The sequence below is a fragment of the Talpa europaea genome (assembly GCF_964194135.1).
Source record: "Talpa europaea genome assembly, chromosome: 3".
In the NCBI taxonomy this organism is placed as follows: Eukaryota; Metazoa; Chordata; class Mammalia; order Eulipotyphla; family Talpidae; genus Talpa; species Talpa europaea.
Window position 1 is genome coordinate 49,759,249 of NC_140069.1, and position 21,695 is coordinate 49,780,943.

Sequence of the window (21,695 nt, forward strand, 5' to 3'; positions counted from 1 at the left end):
TCTCTTCTTGCTTTTAAAAAACTCCATTTATGCTGCCTAGGACTAGCTACATAATTTGTGGGTCCAGTGACAATTGGAAATATGTGATACTTTGTTCAAATATTGTTAAGGATTGCAAGATGGCAATACAGAAAATTAAACCAGGTGCTGACCCTCTCTCACTGTACCTGCCTAGGTGGCTTGCTGGGGAAGCCAACTTGGTACTCTGTGCCTTGTCCTCTCTGACAGCAATGAGGAAAACCCATGTTGAAATCATTCATCCGAGAATGTTCTATAACACTGAGTTTGGGTCAATTTTTCCAGTACACCTAATATGTTATCATGTAAATTGAGATCAGGACTTAATTTTACTTTCAAGGAATAGGTGCGCCACAAAATGTGGGTTAAGTTCATTTCTCTGAAACAGGTAAGGTTTAAAGACCTTTTATTTCAAGAAATATTGCTTCTAGACTTTCATGAAGCCATAATTGTTCTATAAAAGTATCACAGAATATTACACAAGATTAAAAAAACACAGTATGCTTTCTAATAACTTGAGACCTTTATACAAAGTACATCATTCATGACCATAAATATGTTTCTTCTGTCATTCAGCTGGTGACACACACATCTGATAAAGAGCTAGTTAATTTTAACATATGTACAGAGTCTATGATAAAGACTTAAAAGCTATCAAAGATTCAACTATAGCATATTAAATTTCCTTTTAAAAGGTTTATCTTAAACACTTAAAGAAACCATAATTTACCTATGCATTTGAATCCTCTAAACATAGAAGAAAATCACTGTTAAGCTAGGAAAAAAACTCCTTGCGATGTTGACTAGGGTATGATAACTCTAAATGAGGTAATCCTTTTGCGGGTACTTAAAAATCTAATACACAAGAATATTGTCAAGAACATAGATTTTTAAAAGCAGTTTTAAATTATGACTTTAAAAAATACCTTTTGCTGCTACTTAAAAATCTAATACACAACAAGAATATTGTCAAGAACATAGACTTTTAAAAGCAGTTTTAATTTATGCCTTTAAAAAATTAGAACTTGGTGAAGGCCTTAAAAATAATACAATGCATATGGGGTGTTTAAATTATGAAACATTCAAGAGTTTATTTCTTGAAAAATCCTTATATAACTTCAAAACTGAACATATTTTCTCAACACTTAAGCTTATTAGCCAGGTCAAGAAAGCAAAACAAGGATTAAAAATCTTCAGTCCTTTCAGCCTGTTAAGAAAATAGCAAAAATTTAGCACTCTGAAGCATAAGATGATCACTTTGAGGCCAGGCACAGAGAGAGCAGGCAATCTTTGTTTTTATTTTATTTATTTATTTATTTATTTATTTATTTATTTATATTGCCAACATCAGTGGCCATGCCTTTCTGCTAATCAATTTTAGCAAGTCAAGGTAAAACGCATGCAATATTTCCTGGCAAAAGCATATGTATGCTAACAACAAGTGACCCATAATGTGTGTCATCTTGGGTTTTGTGACAAGGCTGTAAAGCACATAAGACTAATCAGATAGATGTAGCATTCTGATCTCAAAGTGCAAACTCATTGAACTAGAAATGATGGCACTGAAGAATTCCGGTGACTAAAAAGGAATCAAAACCACCTTATGCAGGCCAGGGAAAGCGCGTTGAAAGATGCACCGAAGATGTGGAGGTTTAGAATCTCAGAAAGGCACAATTTTAGCCATCTTCGTTGGATAACATTGTTTTGCAGTGTCCCTACAACTTTCAAAAGATAATACTGTTATAGTATCCCCAAACAAACAGACAGACAAATAACACAAATCAACCTTTCTTGACAGAGTCCTGGGGCAGACGGCTTGCACGTGCACTGGTTCACTGTACATGTAGCCCTCGGGTAGCTTGGAATGTGAGTTGTATGATTACCTTTATGAGTTTACTAATAAAAAGTTTCAAAAATACTGTGTCATGGTAGGGTAATGATTTCATCTAATCAGAGGAAAGTGGAAAGGAGGCACTGCCTTCTAGATGCTGCAAGTTACCCCTTTTGTGGTTGTTTCCACCTTGCTCAGTGTCCTCTCCATGCTGCTGGAGTGAATAGGCTGCTTCATGGTGGACATGCTGATCATAGTATCAACATCAGAATGCACAGGAAGATACAGCTGATCTTGGAAAACATCTTTTCCTGGACCACCATCCTGGGGAAGTTCTTTCTGCAGCCTATCAGGCCACAACCTGGGGCTGGCCTGGAGCGCCAGCTCATTCATGCCATTGCCACTGAAATCGGTTTCAAAGTGATTTCTGTCTTCATGATCCATCCACTTTTCAGTTTTATGATTTCTCCAGTGTTCAGAATTCAAATGACTAACTTCTGGAATGTCGTTATTCCATTCAAGTTTACTCTCTAGACTGAATGTTGGTCGGTTCAAATGCAGGGTTCGCAGGTCAGCTGGCAAGGTCAAGTGAGGCGCTTCCCCAACCCTTTGCCGCGGGTCTTCATCCGACTCAGCGGAAGCCATCTCTACTGGTGCAGAGAGCTCAGCAGATCCAGCCAGGAACCCATCCCTCTGAACAGTTTTGGGCTTATTTGTTTGATTTTGCTCCTGGTGACTGTTCAGCAGTGCAAATACTCTATCTACATCCTTCAAGTAATTAGTCCAGTCACCCAGACTAAGTCTATAGTTTTGTCTGTCCACATAGATGCTTTCATTTACACTGTATAAATCCTCCAGGCCTTGCCAGTTGATGTCTGCAGTAAGACTCGGCAGTTTAACCTTCCCATCCATCCCATAACTGTCCTCTGTGAAAAGAGAGATGAAGGTGGTAAATCAGTTGCAGAAAACATTTCACCTCCTCTGACAGGCAACTGACATTGCTTTTAAGAGAGTGAGTCAATTTTAAAAATAGCAATAAAGGGCATTTCCCTCACTAATTTGTTATCAAGAGTTGGCCTTTAGTTTCAAAAAAAATAAAAAAAAAAAAACCAACCAACCAAAAATAAAACCAAACCCAAAAGCCTGATTAACAAAAAATTGGAAAGAGGATCAAATAAATGAAAACTCTCTGTGGGCACAGTTGGTGCTGGCAATGCGCTGTACTATCAGTCAGGGGACTAGGTTTTTCCTCCTGGCTCTACCCTTGTCATCTCTGCAATTATGTGAGTGGGTCTCTGTGCATTTTGGTCCCCATCTGTCAAATGTGGGACTAGTTGTGTAATAAAAGCTTTACTACTTAGAGGGTTGTTGTCTGAATCATAGATTTAAACTTATCTTAATATAATAGGCAATGTTTAGTAAGGTATTTTTATTTTATACTTCCTGTCATTAGTATAAAACCAAATTTGAAGGCAATTAAACTCTTCAAATCAAATGCTTGAATATTTTTCTTTGATTTTCATTTGCCCTAAAAGTCCATGTCCTAGATAAATTAAACTTTGAGTGGTTTTCACAGCATGTAAAAATGGTACCAGTGCTTTCTCTATCAGCAATTCCTACCTCACCAAAATGATTATAGTCCTGCAGAAAACAGTATCTTTTGTCTAGTGGAGCCCAGGAACCATTTAGAAAGAAATAGCCTAGGTTAATGCAATTAACTGCCCACAGCGCAATACAACTTAGCAGAAAGAACAAATAAAACTACAAAAAATTGACACCCTCAGTATAACTGGAAGACAGAAAAATCTATGATCTTTAAATCATCTGTACGTGAAAAAAGGTTAGTATTGAACCCCAGCAGAGCTGGATACCATGCTTAGGACACAGTCCAGTATGGAAAAGAGAAGGAAGAGAAAATGGAGCCAAGAATTGACTGGAAACAATCACCAGAGTGTCCACCGATGTATAAGGTACTATAATTGCAATCTGACAAAGAAGAAGAGACTTAGAAGTATGCATGAGGGCCTCCCTGGTGGCACAAGAGGTTAAGCATAGCACTATGAAGCAATCTGCAACCAATAAATAAATCTTTAAAAAAGTTCGATGCCCGGCCGGCCAGAGAGTCACCCACATGGTGCAGCAGACCTCTCCTGTCTTGCCCACTGCTCCTCTCAGCAGTGTATTTGTCCATCTGCCTGTTCTGTTCCCCACTCTGTCTCTGGCGAATCCTCTCACCCCCCGCATCTCTGGCCTGTACCCCACCTCTTGTATGAATAAATAAATACATCTTTAAAAAAAAAGAAGTGTGCATGAAATGAGTCTTTGAAAGACATTGCTTTGGTGAGAAAAAGATACACAAAGGAAAGGGAAAACATCCTTTGTAATTTGGGTGATAAAGGAAAAAGGAAGCCTAAGGGAGGAAATTTCAGGTCCTGTAAGAAAGAGAAACAAAAAATTGGACACACAAACCACTGCCACCCCTAAGTAATAAAAAATAAATAAGTAAAAAGGATTCTTGGTGACATGGACATAAAAGGGTCTGCTTAAACTAGGAATCTTGTAAATGCTTCAGATTCTGGAAATTAATAAAAGCAACCTAAATGTATTCAAAATTATTATAAAAGAAAATAAATTATAATGAAAATGTATATTATGAAAATGCCTCTAACTGAAAAAAAAAATCCAAATGAATTAAAAATTCTCAATCAATGAATTAATAGTCAATAAATAATAATAATCCAAAAGGTTAAATTTCCTCAATCAAGCATGTGAGGTATGTGAAAACCATTTTAAATCAAAAATTAAGATGAATCAAGGAAAGTTTATATTTATAGATGGGATTTAAATTATGGAGGCTGACACGGGGAGATAATACTGAAGAATCCAGGTGGAGCCAATATAATCAGAAGGGTCTTTTTTAGGGAAAAGGAAGCAGGAGAGTCAGAGAGAATGTCATCCCTGGAAGCACAGGAGGGAGAAGAGGAGTGGGAGAAGGAGGTGGGGAGAGATAAGAGTTGAAGATGTTACATTTCTCCATAGCTTTATATTTTTTAAAAAGATTTATTTATTGATGCATACAAGAACTAGGGTACAGGCCAGAGGTTTGGGGGATGAGAAGATCCACAGGAGACAGAGTGGGGAACAGAACAGGCAGATTGACTGAAATACACTGCTGAGGGGAGCAGCAAGTCAGGAGAGGTCTGCTGTGCCGAATGGGTCACCTCCTTGGCCAGGGATTGAACTTGTGCTGCAGTAGCTGTGGATAGCTTCACAGTGCTGTGTCTGAACTCCTTAAGCGATCAGGGAGGCCCCTCTCCATAGCTTTAAAATGGAGTTTGATCCCCAGCCAGGGAGCTACCCACATGGTGCAGCAGACCTCTCCTGTCTTGCCCGCTGCTCCCCTCAGCAGTGTATTTCAGTCAGTCTGCCTGTTCTGCTCCCCACTCTGTCTCTGGTGAATCCTCTCACCCCCCCCACCTCTGGCCAGTACCTCAGCTCTTGTGTGCATAAATAAATAAATCTTTAAAAAATAAAATAAAATAAAATAAAATAAAATAAAATAAAATAAAATAAAATAAAATAAAATAAAATAAAATGGAGGCAGTCCATGAAAGAGGAGTGCAGGCAGCCTTGAAAGCTGGGAAAGGCAAGGCAATGGATTGATTCTCCCCTAATGTCTCCAGAAGGAACTCAGAACTTTTGACACCTCAATTTTAGACCAGTAAGACCCATTATGTTTTTTTAGGGCAGTGTGGTAATGTTATAGCAGCAATAGGAAATGAATACAAGATAATGCAAGTATAAACAAAAAGAAAATTACTAACTGATGTCATTTATTAATGTGATACAAAAATCCTTAATGAAATATTAGTAAAGAGAGCTCAATATTAAAGAAAATAATGTGATGATCTAATAAAATTTATTCCAGGAATTAAAGGTTAGTTCATTTTAGCACATAAATTAATATATTGGTCGCACTAAAGATGAAAATTAGCTGAGCCTTTTCATAGATGCTGAATAAGGATTTTGACAAATTCAACACTCTTCAGTGACAAAAACACTAAAACAATAAAAATCAATGTTTCCTTAACATGAAATGTATAACTTAGTCCTAGAGTCTGCCTGTCCCCTAAGGGTGAAATCTTAAAAGCATTTTCACTAAGATCAGGAATAATGTATTATTGTACCGGAAGTATTAGAGGCTTCAATTAGAGGAGAGAAATCAATTAGAGACAAACAGTTTGGAAAAGAAGTGATGCTACCTCAATGCACAAATGTATTACAGTATGCCTGGGAAAGCTAAGGGAATCAAAGACAAAATTAATTCATAGAATAAAAAAGTTAAGATATAAAGTTACTACACAGAAACCAACAGCTCTCAAATACATAAATAATAGTCTGGTAGTAGTTTTAATGATGGAGAAAAACCTTATTTACAGTAGTAACAAAGAAGATAAACTACTTGTGAATAAACTGTACAAGAAATAGGCAACGCTAATAAAAAATAAAAAGCTCTTCAAAGACTCAGAAGTTTAATTGACCAAATGCAAAAACATCCTTTGTTTTTGGAAGATGCAGAATTATAAAGATGTCAATTTCTTCCTGACAATTCTTTAAAAAAAGAGATAGAAAAATAGAAGATATTACCAGATAAGCTGCAAAAACGGCCTTTAACTTTTCAAAAACATGTTCAACCGTATTCATAACAAAAGCAAATCAAACGAAAGCCAGGCTGAGATACCCTTTCTTTCTCATTCAATTGGAAAAAATTTAAAAGCTTGACAACTGTCAAAAACACTCCTTGATGGTGGGAATGCAAAATGGGATTCCCAAGTAGGGAATTTGGCAATATTTTAAACATCCAAATATATGTTTACCTGTTGACTCAGTAATCCCACCACTAGGTATTCTCTGAAGACAATCTCAGCAAAATAAAATATATATGCACAAGGCTATTTATTGCAGCCCTATTTATATTGCAAAAATGAGAATAAATGAAATACCCATATTTAAAAGAACAGATGATTAAATGATGGTGCATCCACAGTGTTATGAAGTGCTGAAAAAATAAGGGAAAAGCTCTATGAACCAATAGAAAAGATAAGAGTTTAAAGTGAAAATAATATCTTTAAATGAAAAAGAAACCAAGGATAATAGAGTATATATAGCATACTACCTTTTTTTAAAAGAAAAAAATCAAGATAAATGAAATCTATGTCATTGGTTTGTTATTGCAAGAAGAAACACAGGAAGGTAAAGCCAAAACTAACGAGGTCGGCTCTCCACAGAACATGACTGGAAGAGATTGTGGGAAGGAGAAATATTTCTCTGTATGGGTTTTCTATAGTTTGGACTTTTGGAACTATGTTAATGCATCACATGCTGAAACATCAAATCAAATTAATAATGATGAGGGAGAAAAAACCTAAAATGGAATGCAAATAGAAATAAACAAAACTTACTATTTCAAATTAATAACATAACCACAGTAAAGAGGACACAGAACTAGCCTAAGTAAATTTGAACACAGTACTATTTTCTCTTGTTCTAAAAACAGAAAGAACTGAAAAATACATTTGTCCTAGTAGTAGCATGATTTAGCAATTCTGAAATTGCTCTCTGCGTACTATAGCATAAAACAAATAAGTTCATCCATTGAGGGCATGAAACTACATTTTTCACTGTTTCAGAAGGAAGTTATAATATAGAAATTAGGAACAGTAGCATGAATCTCATGGGATTGAATTAGAGGTATCAGTGTAAACATAAGTTTCTAAGTATATCTAGATAGCTAGATCCACACATAACTCTAGGAATAGAGTAAGAATAGGAATAGACATCTCTACATAGATATATATTTTAGCTCTATCCATCGAAAGGATCTAGATACAAAGAGGCCTCCATAGCAACTTTACACACCTCAAACCCAGGTATTGGTGTTCAAGTGACAGTCTCCACTTAAAAAGGAATGGGAGCTCCTTGGAGAAATGGAAGATTTCAAATATGGGACTATAAAAATGCAAATGAACCTGGAACATATTGCCAAAAGCAGTGAAGTGCTCAAAAGATGGTGGGAACTTGCCAAAAGGACACAGAAGCCACCTGAAGGGACACGATTGGCAAAATCTGGAACAAACTGATCATCAGAATCTCCACAGAATAAAATGAGGCTCTATGAGTTCATATTGATATAAATACATAGGAGAGAAGGGGTATTTCTTCACTATGGTAGAAAAATCACTTAAGATATATAGCAGGAATGACAGAGTTGAAAAAAATCACTATGTTGTAGCTATCAGCAGCAGCAGCATAATTCAGGCAAAAATTACAAATTCTTTTGATTACTTGACTAAGGTGGTGTTTGCTGAGTTAATCTTCCTATAAAATTGATGATAATAGTACTGACCTCATAAGGTTATTGTGAGTATTGAGTTAATATATGCAAAGCACTTAAGAGATGCTGGCACATAGGAAGATTTATCTTCCTCTAGCAAACAGTTGTCAAATTGGAAAGTGGGAACTAGAACATGACCTCACTCTGACCCAAAAAAAACTCATAACTATTTATTTCCTCTTGTCTGACCAACGCGAATCCTCTCATTTTATTTTTCCAAGTTTAACATTCTTGAACATCTCCCTATTGCTTTAAGGATAAAGACCAAATCCTCTGATATCATAAAATGAGGACAACCAAATCGGGTACCCTAATGGTCCTCGTTTATGTCTGTTGTACTGGGATCCTATTCAGTTAGCATTTATACAGAATTTTTTTGAATTTAAGTTTATAGTTTTAAAATATAACTATCTTATAAAACTACTGACATTTCAATATTAGTAAATACATGTATCAAAATTTATATAATTTTGTTTTTAGCACCACTCTTCGCAGTCAAAAACATGTCTGTTTGAAAGACGCGATGCGTTATACAGTCCTCCCACATTCAACACTCTTCATAAAATAGGCTGTTTACACTCTCTTCTTTCACTTTCCAGTGTCGACATTCAACATTCAAATGTTGCCTTTAGCATGACTGCCAATTGCTCAGGAAGTTTCCTTTGCCTCCTTGGACTTGGGTTGGGGACCCTTACACGGCTGTGTAACACCAGGCTTCCCCTGTCAATGCACTTTGCACTGTGATTATACGTGACTATACTCTCCTTGAAGGCAGCACCTTGCATAGAGGTGGTCATGCAAAGTATTTTCTTTTTTTCATTTGTTGACCAGGAAAAGAGGATTTTTTCTTATATACACATATATGTATGTGTAAATATAAATGTATACATATATATGCACACACAGGTTTTTGTACATATATACATACATTTTTTAGCTATATCCAAAAGGTGGGTTTATTACAAAAAGGGAGAGAAGACTAAAGGACACTTGCACAGATACAAATGGGCAGAAAGAGCTGTCCTTGAAAGGGACAGGTTTGCTCCAAGAGAGGCCTACATAGACACAGGCAGCAGTCTGGTGAAGAGAAGCACCTGCACAGTCACAGGGTAGGAGAGCTGCTGCCCCCTCGGTCCCCCCTCCCCCATATATTGAAGTCAATAAAAGGTAAATTTCATGCTTCAGTTGGGGGAAGATGCAACACTTTCCTTTGCTCTTCCATGGCACAAGAAAAAAGGCACCTAGTGTAGAACCACTACTGGAAAAGTAAGATGAATTTATGAATATTTTTTTGCAACTTAGATCACCCTGATCCTGACTAGGGTGGTCGCAGTTGTGTGAAGAAAAGCTCATCCCCACCAGTCCACAAGGCTTGTCTGGCCGTGTTGCCGCTGGGTTTCAGAGCCCGCCTGCCCTCATGTGGCACTTCCACAGGGTCCTCCCCGCACAACGCACAGTGCTGCTGTCTTTGGCCCACACCCTGGCAATCCTGACCTTTAGTCCCCTCCTGCTTTAGGAGGCCAAAATCATGTCCACCCCTCCTTAACCACAAACCCTGGCCTTGACCCATCCCACACTCAACAGAAAAACTCAACAGCACCAGTCAGGCAGCAGCATAGGAGTCCTGAGGTATGACAGAGAAAGGAGAAACAGAGGAATCTTCATTAGAAAATATAGAGTTGGGTCTCCGGTGGCACAAGGGGTAAAGCACAGCACTATGAAGCAATTCTCAGCCTCTGCAGCAAGAGTTTGATACCGGCCAGCCAGGGAGCAACCCACATGGTGCAGCAGACCTCTCCTACTTGCCTGCTGCTCCCCTCAGCAGTGTATTTTAATCAGTCTGCCTATTCTGTTCCCCACTCAGTCTCTCTGGTGAATCCTCTCACCCTCCCCTCCCCCCCCCGCACCTCTGCCTGTTCCCCAGCTTTTGTATACAAAAATAAATAAATCTTTTTTAAAAAAAGAACAATATAGAGTAGGATTGTGGATGGACATGTGGATGGAGTATGTTGTCAAAGGATGAGGTTGAAGATGGTGGTGGAGGTGTTGATGAAGCTCTCTTAGTGTATTTCTTACAAAATATAGTAAGTTCTTTGCCATTATATTGTCACTATTCTCTTTCACATATGGTTTCCTTCATGTAAAAGTTCTGCATCTCTTATTGGGACGTGCTACGTGCCAGATTCTGTTCTCAGTCTCTCACCAGCAAGGCTACAGGATGGCACAGCTCTGACACACAGCCATGTCCTCACATCCACAGGCAACACGAGGCACAAGCTGTCGTTACAAGGGAGACAGTCAAACCAAGCAAAAACAGTGTAGACAGAAGTGTGTTTGCTGAAAGGGGAGCCTGGTGTGTTCTGCTGGCCTGCCGGGAGCGGACCAGCAAAGTCATGAAGCAGCCTCCACAGCATTGGACTGCCTCCCGCAGCCGCAGGAGCGCTTCTTGGACATCAGCTGGCAGCAGCATCAGTTTCCATGTGCAATGGGAAAAATCGGAAAAATAAACACCTCCTCCACCTGTGGACCCTATTTTATTTCACAACACTAAAATTATTGCTTTCAACTCAAGCCAAAGATGAGCTCCTGGATCATAAAGGTCGCAGTCTTAGCTGGGTACTTGCACTGAGCTTGTCCTCACTGGAAATTGACTGGAAATTGACCTGAGTGAGTAAATAGGGCATTTCAGCTGCCCGTGCCTTCTGCACAGACCACAGCAAAAAACCAGAAGCAAAACAAAGTTGAATAGGGGAATGACTTGCTTTTTCAAGACTTCTGACTAAGTTTAAGGAATAATTTTTGAAAAATCCATAAAACAGAGGCAGTTTAAAAACTCTTAGTCAAAATTTACAAGACAAATTTCCTAAAATATTTAAATTTTCAATTCTTCAGTTTTGATTAACATTTTTTCTCAAAGTCCTCTGTAATCAATTTTATGATTAAAATACATTTAATTTGTTTTCTAAAAAAAATCAAAATCTTAAAGAATCAAGGTGTCTGGTATCCTTTAGAAAGTGGCATCACTCGAGAGCTGAATATTGGCAAACACCAAAGCTTTTCCTAGCAATTCTATTCATGATGGCTTGTGCTATACCTGTACCCTTTCAACCTAGCAGGATACAAAAGCAGGTATGTCCACACCAAACACTTTTGGTGACCACTATGTCCCCTGGTGTGACACATGGCTTCCTGCTTCCATGTGGCTGTTAACAGAAGTTGCAAGGTATGGTGTGGTAATAGCACCTGAAGGAGGTGATTCTAATCCTCTACATGATAAACAGCACTGTAAACCAATGTTTCCTCAATTAAAAAAAGGGGGAATCTGAAAAGGTCAGTCATTTTGAGTTATCATATATCCTTAGATTTGTACTTTGGTAAGGAAATTAGAAGAATAAAAAGCAGCAGATCACACTGTGTCATCCTGAACACACGCTTTCAATAACCATGCCACCAGGAGGGAAAGTCAAGCAAAAACGAAAACACCAACGGGGTTTCAAAACAACCCAGAAATGATTGAATTGGCCCCACCAAGTGGTGGTTGACAGGGATCAAGGAAGGGGCAATCCCTGTTTTTTTGTCATTTAACTATGACTGGAATGCAGCTAAGCATCGTTCATTTCAAAATTATCTAGGGAAGACTTGATGGAGAATAACTGATTCAGTTCTGACCAGGCTGTGTCCTAAATGACCTGTTAATATCCTTTTACCTCTTTCATGACAGTAATGAAAGCAGGCCAAATAGAGACTCCCTTAGCTATAAAATGGAGTGCATCATAAAATAACTATAAAGTCAATATTTAGTGTTAGTTCCATTTAAAATGTCACACTTTGGAAATGTCTTAATGTGACTCATGGGAAGCAGGCAAACAGTTCTGGAGGATGGGATATTACCTCGTCAGCCCATAGCCCTGGTGAGACCAGCTTAGGAATGGGTTCTTCTGCTCTGTTTTGCGTGAGCTAGGGGGTGACGAGGGGTTGAGATGGGAGCAGTGAAAGGAAAGGTGAAGACAAGAGACAAAAGAAAAAGAAGAGCTATAAATGGTTATCAAGTATTTGCTAAAGTTCAGCTTCCTTTATTTATTTGTTTCCATTTCCCCTACCACCTTTCCTTCTGCCATTTAGTTTCTTGTCAGACCTGGGAGCAGCCCTTTGAGATGAGGATGTGGAGACCAGAGCTCAGGAGGCAGGAGGGGTAACATGGGGAGGATAGAGTACCCTGGGTGGTGATATTTTTTTGCATCTCTGAGATAATATCAATATGGGTGGTACTATGTGCATGTTCCTTTGATGGAAGTTTTCTCCTAAGTGGATTCATTAATTAGGATGTTGACACATCCATGGCTCAGATCCCCCACAGTAGAGGTGATAAGATCAGTCCTCTCTAGTCCCACAGGCTTGTTTCTGACAGCGCTGCCTGAGGTCTGTGTTTGGAGTAGAAAATTATCAAGGGTTGTCGTAGCCACCAGACATCCAGTTCTCCCAGAGCATGGGGAGGGAAACTGGACTGATGGAGATTGGAGGGGAATAAATGGATGGGCTGAACCTATTTATGGAGCTTTTGTGTGTCAGGCACTATTGTTTCCATGCTGTGTTGAGATCTTTCTGAGAGTCCAAACCCCTAGCACCTTGTCTTCAAGCACTATCACCCTACGGAGCTCCTGAATCATATCATTGCTGCTTCTCACCACCGAGTTCTTAAGGACTATTAACAAAGAAGCTCCTTCTATTTCCCACAACCTCAGTTTAGAATGCTCTTAAAATTCCCACCCCTCTCTTTGTGCCTTTGATGTTATAATCTATAAAAACCTTTAACTAGTTTTCACTGTTTCACCACCAAATCAATATGTAAGCACTCCAGAGAAAATTCCCCTGACTTCTCCCTAGAGTCTCCCAAATTTCCCTCTGCTCCCCCTCCCCCACATCATTCCATGCTTAAAAACAATCATCCAACAAGCAACAGGCATGGAAGCGAGTAAATGCTCAGAGAGGTGCCTTGTGAGCTGATTTAAACACAGAATGACAGACCTGCAACCAAGACACAATATGGTGAAGAATGCTGTTAGAACACGCATGCACCCCAAGCTACATTCTAGGCCACATGGTAAGAAACAGAAATTAGTTGAAATGGCTGGCCATGCAATTATGAGGAAAGAAACTGCCGAGGAGAATAAAAAAGTGTGAATACCTGTGTAGGTCATAGCTTCCTCCATCTTTATTTCCTGATATAGAGAAATACAAGAGTAATTTGTTAGCTTTAGAACACACAAAACCATTCACTATGTAGTTGTCCACGTACAACGTCTAAATCCTAGAAAGAAAGATATTGTGTTAATTACACACAGAGCTGAAGTCCAGCAGTGTTTTTCTATTAGACAGGTTCAAAATGAGGATTGAAAACTACAAATAAATGTTTAAGAGCAAACACAGTAAGAGTACATGAAAAATAGGTGATGATGTGAAAGCAGGAGTCCATTTAAAACGGTACTTTCAGAAGTCCATGTACATCTGAGTAAAAGTGAAGTTTTGGTTATTTTTAGACAAAACACCTGAAAAAATAAACTGACAATCATCTCTCTTATGAAGGGTCTAGAAGGTGGGCAGGACTACTGAAGTGTAGCAGCAATAACTGTTTCCACCTGGTGGGTCCTTTCATCATCACAGACTATCAGGCTTCACTAAGGAGAGTACTTATGTCGTCACCAATAAGAGAGCAATGTTCTTTGGGGGAGAAATATCTGGGTGTAATATTTCTAGTGACTCTTATAGTTGGTTTAGTTTCTAGGACTCAGTGGGATGTCTTTTTTGTGGGGGAGGGGGTAAGATTCAAGGAAAAGATGAACAGATAAGCAGGATATTTGAAAAGATTTGAGCTGAGGGAGGTCAGTGACCAAAAGACCTATTTTCCAAGTTAAGCCTGAACTTGTCTGGCTGGCAGTGAATTCCACGGAGTGTTAACTGAGAAGTGTTGACTGATAGCTGAGAGTTTCTTATGAAACTCTTATAAACTGAGAGGCTTCAGGACCCTACCATGGTGGAAATGACAGGTGGTGATCGCTTTGGGAGGCCCCCACCCCGTGTCTAGTTCTGTGACCCAGGAAGCCACCTATTCTATTGCTGGTGATGCTGGCTTTGCAAGGGACCCACAGAGACACAGGCTGTGAAGGACACTGGGAAAACTCAGCTGCACCATAAAATGCTCCTGCAAACTGCTTCCCACTTCCTGTGAGTCCAGCTCTTCACCCTTTTGGTGTTGGCATGCAGTGCCAAAGCTCTTGCCAATGACAGTTCTTTCTTCTTCCATGGACAGCTGGTATTTACATTTCTATAGGAATTATAAGAAAATAAGTATTCTCGCTAGCAAGGAAAGAGTTAGGACAGATCCTGACAAGGAACTGCATCCCCATGAGCCAAAGCAGAAAGTGCAGACTAGGTAGGGAACGTCTGGCTTACTTCATGTAGGCCCTCTTCTTATACTTTTATATCCCAATATAGTGAATTGCTCAAATATCTCTAGTTTCAGATGGGAAATTCTGGCAAAAGAAATCTAATTCACTGTGTCGTGGGCAGGAATCCAACTGGGAGAGCTCCAAACTGTGATAAGCACAAATAAGGCATTGTGTGTTTCCTTCCAAATTGTATTTAAAAAAAAAAAGGATATCCTGGTTTACCTAGAGTGTATCTTATGGCTGTTGACAGCAATAACAAATATATCCCCAAAGCTTACATCCCATCTTTCAATGGATGCTTGTATGAGAAATCAAGCATTGCTAAAAGGACAGACCTGGGGAAGATATTGGAATGAAACAATTGCCAAGCCCTTAAAATTTTCATGAATGCACCCAGAGTTAAAGTTAGAGAACAAATTATGTTTGGAAAGTTTCCCCTATAAGCATTTCAGACTTTCTATGCATATATATGTTTCAAAGGGAGAAAGCTTGACAACAGGAAGAATTTTCCAGGTAATATAAGAAAAATATATTTTCTTCCTTACCAGATTCAAGGCCCTTAGGTCTTGGGTTGCACTGTTTATACCCTTGACAACTTCTGAGCTCCATCAGTTGTACATGTAACTGATTCAAAATGCCCCGTTCTACTGTATGCACTGTATTTGTAAGCTGTAGACGAAAAGCCAGAACAATACATTGAAGCTCATGCTCTGGTTATTCTATATTCAATACCCTTCATAAAAATGAAAACATATTGACTCACCTGATAAGGATCTGTATTCATATCAAAATATTCCAAAAAACCAGTGGCAAATTCGCAGAACAGAAAATTATGTGTCTCATTAACTGTACGTAAACACCAGTAGGTGTTATTATTAGAACTCGTACAAGCACAGAAAGATCCCACTGTTATAAAAACAAAACAAAACATATAAACAAAAAGAATGAGAAACATGTAAGTAGGCTAGACATTTCAGTATTTCCTCATCTTTAGACATTTTCCATTTCCATTTTCTTCCCTGCAAATATTGTGTATGTAGTTAGATGTTTAAAATAACTATGTTTTCTCCTCTTCTGATACAAATTTGCTCTGAAACTAGGTGAAAGTGGAAAAAAAACATAGCCATCTATGATTCTGATTATAGATTGAAGGCTCAAGTGAAATTTCAGGCACATTAGTTTGCCTGCTTGTAACCATGTGAGCCAGTGGTCTGCAGAACAGGATGAGTGACTAGAGAGTGCGAAAGAATATATTAGAATGTCTATTAATGGTTATTTTTGACTTTGTTAAGGAAGGAGAAAATATGGTTATTTGACAAAGAGATGGACTTTGTGCCTTGCCTTATTCTTTATATTAGAGGGTCATACATCACTAATTGCACAAGGAAAGACAGATTCCCCAATGTGGTAAAGTCTGGAGAAGGCTGGAGCCCAGCTCTGTGGCTTTCAGGACTATGCCATTTGTGTTCGCCATATACTCTCTCCAATACTTTAACATGAGTTGGGTTGTGACCATGAATATCTTTTGTCATGGTCATTGACAAAATAGAAGTTCATTGGTTAATGTGCACAGAGTGTATCAAAAGAAAGGTCAACTTAAAAAACAAACAAGTAAATAATAAATAAAAAACAAATCTCCCACACTTCTTTTACAAAAAGGCTAAATTCCAAATTTGCTGACTTCTATAATGATAAGTGAATTTCAGAAATGTGTTATTTGGCAAATATTTTTAAAACTACAGGGAAAGGTACACTTACAGCACTCATTGTACATTATGTTCTTTGCTGTATTAACCTATTTAATCCTTAAAATGACCTTACAGACAGAAAGTATTGTTGTTATTATTCCCATTTTACAGATCAACAAACTGAGGCACAGAGAGTTTAAGTAATTTCCCAGGCAACACAGCTGACAAATGGCAACAGGGATGTCAGGCCAGCGGGTTTACCAGCAACCACTCCATGCTACAGTCCTACTCAACATTAACACATTGAATCTGTTCTCTTATGTCAAACAATGTTGATAAATTCTTATTTAAGAAATTGTTTAATAGACTTATTTTTAGAGCAGTTTTAGGTTTACAGCAAAATTTGAGCATGAAATACAGGGAATTCTCATAGATCCCCTGTCTCCACAGGTGTATAGCCGCCTCTCTCCCCACCCCCACTGTTAGAGTTGATGAACCTAACTTGACTCATCATTACCCAAACTCCATAGCTGACACTAGTGTTTACTCTTGGAATTGTACATTCTATAGGTTTTGATTAATGTATAATGACTTCTACCCACCATTACAGAGTCGCATAGGGTATTTTCACTGCATTAAAGATCCTTTGTCTTCTACCTATTCATCTCTCTTTCCCCCATAGATGATTTTTGAAAGAAATCATCTTAAAAATCTTAAAAAATAGGTGATTGCATGGTTTCATTATTTTATGATTTTTCATTGAAAGTGCTCTAAATGGGGCCTCCATGGTGGCACAAGGGGTTAAACACAGCATTGTGAAGCTATCTGCAGCCTCTGCAGCACTTGATCCCTGGTCAGTTAGGGAGCTACCCACATGGCACAGTAGACCCCTCCTTCTCACCTGCTGCTCCCCTCAGCAGTGTATTGCAGTACATCTGCCTGTTCTGCTCCCAACTGTCTCTGGTGAATCCTCTAACCCCCACACCCCTGGCCTCTACCCCAGTTCTTGTATGCCTAAATAAATAAATAAATCTTTAAAAAAAAAGGAAAATGCTCTAAATGCTAGCTAAAATTTATTTTATTTATATGTGAGAGTTTGCTCACATTTATACACATAAAAACCATAGATCCTAATCTGTGTAGATATGTTCCAAAAAACAATTTAAATGCATTTTGAAATCTCTTGATAAAAGATATAAATACAATATCTTCTGATTGCATTGAAAGAATAACTGACAAATCTCAGCAGGGGTGTGGGGAATTTAAAAGTGTAATTTCACAAAAATGACTACTTAGTTGATTGGCAGTATTAAAAAAATAAAAGTTCTGATTTATTCAACACACCAACAATGAACATCTATTGAGCAGCCACATCTTTCTGAGTCATCTTTCATATAGGAGAGATAACAGCAGGAGATATAGAAGACAAAGATAGAAATAAGAGGCAAAAGAAATGGAGGCAAGAAAGAAAATCAGACTGTAAGTGGGGCAACTTTTTCATTTATTTAGTTATTTAGTGATAGAGTAGTAGTGTGAGTGGGAAGTTTGTCAGGGTTTAGGTATTGTGTGAAATAACATTATCCTGGAGAACATGGTATTTTCAAACAGAATACCAAAAACATTTCTAAGAGAAAAAGTAAATTTTTGGCCAAAATTTTCTAACTGCTAATACAGAAAATAGTAGGAGTCATCTTTTTGGAATCTTCCTCAATCCTTGTATTATTCTGCTGAATTCCTAGTCTAAGCAAATGTAGTGTGGGTCACATGCTCTAGGCTTGGCAGAAGGAGCGACTCACAGTTCCAGAAGGGGGCTGTCTGCCAATGGTTGTTGTCGTGTGTGAAGCAGGTGAGGCCAGGGAGGCTGCACTCCTCTCCCTTCCGCTGGCGTTTCTTCTCCTTTCTCTCCTTCTTCCTCCTGCGGTTCTCCTTGAAAAATTGCAGTTTACTGTCTACCTCTTGAGCAGCTTCCCTGTTCCAACAGAAGGGATTTAAAAAAAATTAATCCTTTTCATTGAAGTTACATTGTGTCATAATATTACATTTTTTTCAGGTGTGCATCATGATAAACCAACACTTGTATTTTCAATGATCAGAAAATCCTTTCTGGGCCTCCCGGGTGGTGCAGCGGGTTGAGTGCAGCATTATGAAGCTGTCTGCAGCCTCTGCAGTGGGAGTTTGATTCCCGACCAGCCAGGGAGGTACCCACATGGTGCGGCAGACCTCTTCTGTCTCGCCCGCTGCTCCCCTCAGCAGTGCCTTTGGTCCGTCTGCCTGTTCTGCTCCACTCTCTGACTCTGGTGAATCCTCTCACCCTCCCACACTTCTGGCCTGTACCCTAGTTCTTGTATAAATAAATAAATCTTTTTTTTAAAAAAGAAAATCCTTTCTCAATTAAAAATAGGATTATTATGACTCACACACAAATGTTTGGACACATGATAACAGGTACACAACAATAGATGACGTTTATTTTTCAGAGAGGGCCTCAAAGGGTAATCCGCAGCAGTAAAGACGAAGTCATTAAGTGACAACCCTCTTAGAATTTCACTAGCTTTTATAGGATCACTTTTTTCTTTCTTATTTACAAACAAAAACCAATAGAAGTAAATGTCAATGTGAATCCACAGGTCCTGGCAGCCACACCTTTTGGATAAATGGCTAAAACTAAACCACTTCCTTGTGGTTTAGTAACTTTCAGTCAAAGTCAAAGCCAGTTGGATTACCTGACTTGGATCAGGTTACTAAAATTCTTTGAAATTTCCTAAGCAATAGGCTTGGAAAGACTTTTTTTTTTCAATTTCTAGTTTTTTTCTATAAAGGACTCACATTTTATTGAAGCTCAAATACTAAATTCCCTTTCCATGAAAAGTTTTCTATTATTTTTTAAAAAAATCTATATTTCTTTTCACTTTAAGTAATCATCCAATATGGTTGCATGCCCCTCTGTTGAACACATGGGCCTAATCAGAGAAGTCTATAGAAAGCAGTACATGGAGTAAAATCTAGCTATGTTCCATACATCAACAGAGAGCTCATGCAGAATTAGAATAGGACTCTGCATGGCAACCCCTCAAAGGATTCCACGGTCTCTTGGCAGGTTTTGTCTTGCTCAATATGCCCTAGTTGAATCTACTTTTTCCAAGCAGCAGTCCCTTGGAACACAGCAGTCCCTGCAGCTTTTCTGATGTGGCCAGTGGACAGTCCTGACTCCAAGCAAATGTGGAAAACAGAATTACTTACTTGAATGGGTGAAGATGGCTCTTTAATTTCTCTTGCTTTTTTACACCTTTCTCTTTGTTGTAATAGCTGCAGTCAAGAAGATTTAAAAAGTGAGTTGTCAACAGAAATGAATGGAAGCATCCAGAGGGGGAGAGGAAAGGGAAGGGTGAGGACAAAGAGGGAAGGAAGCATAATGGGCTATTGGAGGTGCAAGCACCCTGGTGGCGATACCTGATGGGGGTATCCAAATATCATTGCCATTAAAATTAAATAGATAAAGTGAATCTTCATAATCATGCATTTGATCAAACAGTTCATTTTATAAAAAGAAAGTAAAGCAGAAGACTCAGAAACTAAACATTCTAAAGGAGGACTGTGGCTTGAGGCTCTATCTTAGCCTAATGGCACTATTTTTTAAACTTTTTTCACTTTTCTACTTAGGCTCATGATATGTTTAGTTTGACCTAAACAGTTTAGGTCTTCACAATTTACGATAATGCGTTCAATTAATTAAACTGTCTACTGGTTAAAGGAGAAGCAAGTCAAGTGCTTATCACTGTAAAAATGAGTTTGCCAAGGAGACAGTAGGAGATGCTCACCTCTGCTTACTACAGCCACATTCCTCAGGCTTTCTTCTCTTCAGATGTCCTCTCACTTCTCTTAAATTCTTAATTTTATCTTGCAGAGCTTCAATCTGGAAAACACACATTTGAACAATTCCATTTGAAGATCAGGATTTTCTTTTCACCTTCTTTTCCTGAGTTCCATAATTATATTCATTTGAGATGATAACTAATTTAGAAACAACCTGGTCACAGGATATGTCTACCTTTTGTATGCCAACCGCTATGTTACGGAGAAACATTAATAGATGTCTCTTTTATAATTGAATAATTATCTCATAAAGACTTTAAAAGGTCATGAATATTTTTTTTCTCATTTGATTTTGTTTATGTCAGCACTCTGTCACTGGAGAAAGATAGATAACCTGTTATTCTCCTTTTCACATAATTACAAAAAAGATGAAGTATACATGCAGCATGTCCCATGGTCAGGTCAGGGCTGGGGAGCTGTCTTTGCATCTGGAATCTACCTTGGAAACAAAGCCATGGCTAACCTCTTTATCTATGTATGCTTTGTGGTCCTTCCATGCTCTGGCTGATTGATAGAGTTCTCTCTCACAGTGGATTGTATCATTTGGAAGAATGAAGCACCTGTAAAAATAAACAGACAACAAAGCCATTTGAAAGAGTTCTGCAATCTAATACTTAAAAAAAAAACATTAGAAATAGCAAAGAAACAAAATCATTCTCTCAATGAAGTCTTAATCTGGATACAAACAGTAATTTGAAGTTGAGTCATAGACTTAGTGGAAATGTCTTCTGACTACTGGCATAGGCAAAGGATGGTGTCAGAGAACACCCCTAAGATCAGTCTTCAAGGGCCCATTCAATATTCAAACCTCCATGAAAAGACACTTCCAGAAAAATCTGGTTTTGAAAGTATAAATATTGTAGGAAAAACTGAGTTTTTCACAGATATCCAAAGACTAGTCTCACAGATAAAATCTTGTTGGATTCATGGTGCCCCAACTCCTCAAATTAATGAAATGAAAGAGAAAACAAAGATCTTGCTAATAAATTCAGAAAGAAAAAGTTTCTCTATCAAGAGATTAAGGAGGTTGTGGAAGGAAATGAAGCATCAAGGTGTCCATTGAAAACTGCGGGATCATCTTTTCCCTGTCTCCATGATTCCAAGGTCCTCTGTGCTTTTGGGATCTGGACAGGTTATGTGTTTCTGAATCTTATGCTTCCTGATAGCCTATACCATCTCTTTAGAAACTTCTCAAGCCACAGTTCACTTTCCGGCTGTGTTTCATTTCAGCCTGTGACTGTACCTGCTCTGAGCCATATACAGCTTGGGAGCCTCTACCAGTCTTGGTTATGGTTCCATCTGTTTTCTAGACTTCCACTAAGGTAACTGCTTAAGGGCAGGACTCCATGACGGCTAAGTCAAGATGTGGCAGAATCACTCTGGCTAAATTTCAGGCTGATCAATCTTAATATGAAACTGAACCCAAAACACATGTCCAAATCTAT

General features: G+C 38.5%; 1 protein-coding gene across 1 annotated transcript in view; it reads right to left on the bottom strand.

The window, feature by feature from the left end:
* Positions 1–2,744: 2,744 nt before the first annotated feature.
* Positions 2,745–21,695, bottom strand: part of SULF1 (sulfatase 1) — a gene marked incomplete at both ends in the record, with an annotated part of 72,775 nt that continues 53,824 nt past the window's right edge. The window contains 9 exons of the mRNA XM_084229850.1: positions 2,745–2,775; positions 12,135–12,200; positions 13,429–13,462; positions 15,235–15,358; positions 15,453–15,595; positions 18,174–18,346; positions 19,618–19,683; positions 20,196–20,290; positions 20,714–20,810. Of these exons, the coding sequence (XP_084085976.1) occupies positions 2,745–2,775; positions 12,135–12,200; positions 13,429–13,462; positions 15,235–15,358; positions 15,453–15,595; positions 18,174–18,346; positions 19,618–19,683; positions 20,196–20,290; positions 20,714–20,810 (829 nt within the window). The remainder of the gene's footprint in view (positions 2,776–12,134; positions 12,201–13,428; positions 13,463–15,234; positions 15,359–15,452; positions 15,596–18,173; positions 18,347–19,617; positions 19,684–20,195; positions 20,291–20,713; positions 20,811–21,695) is intronic.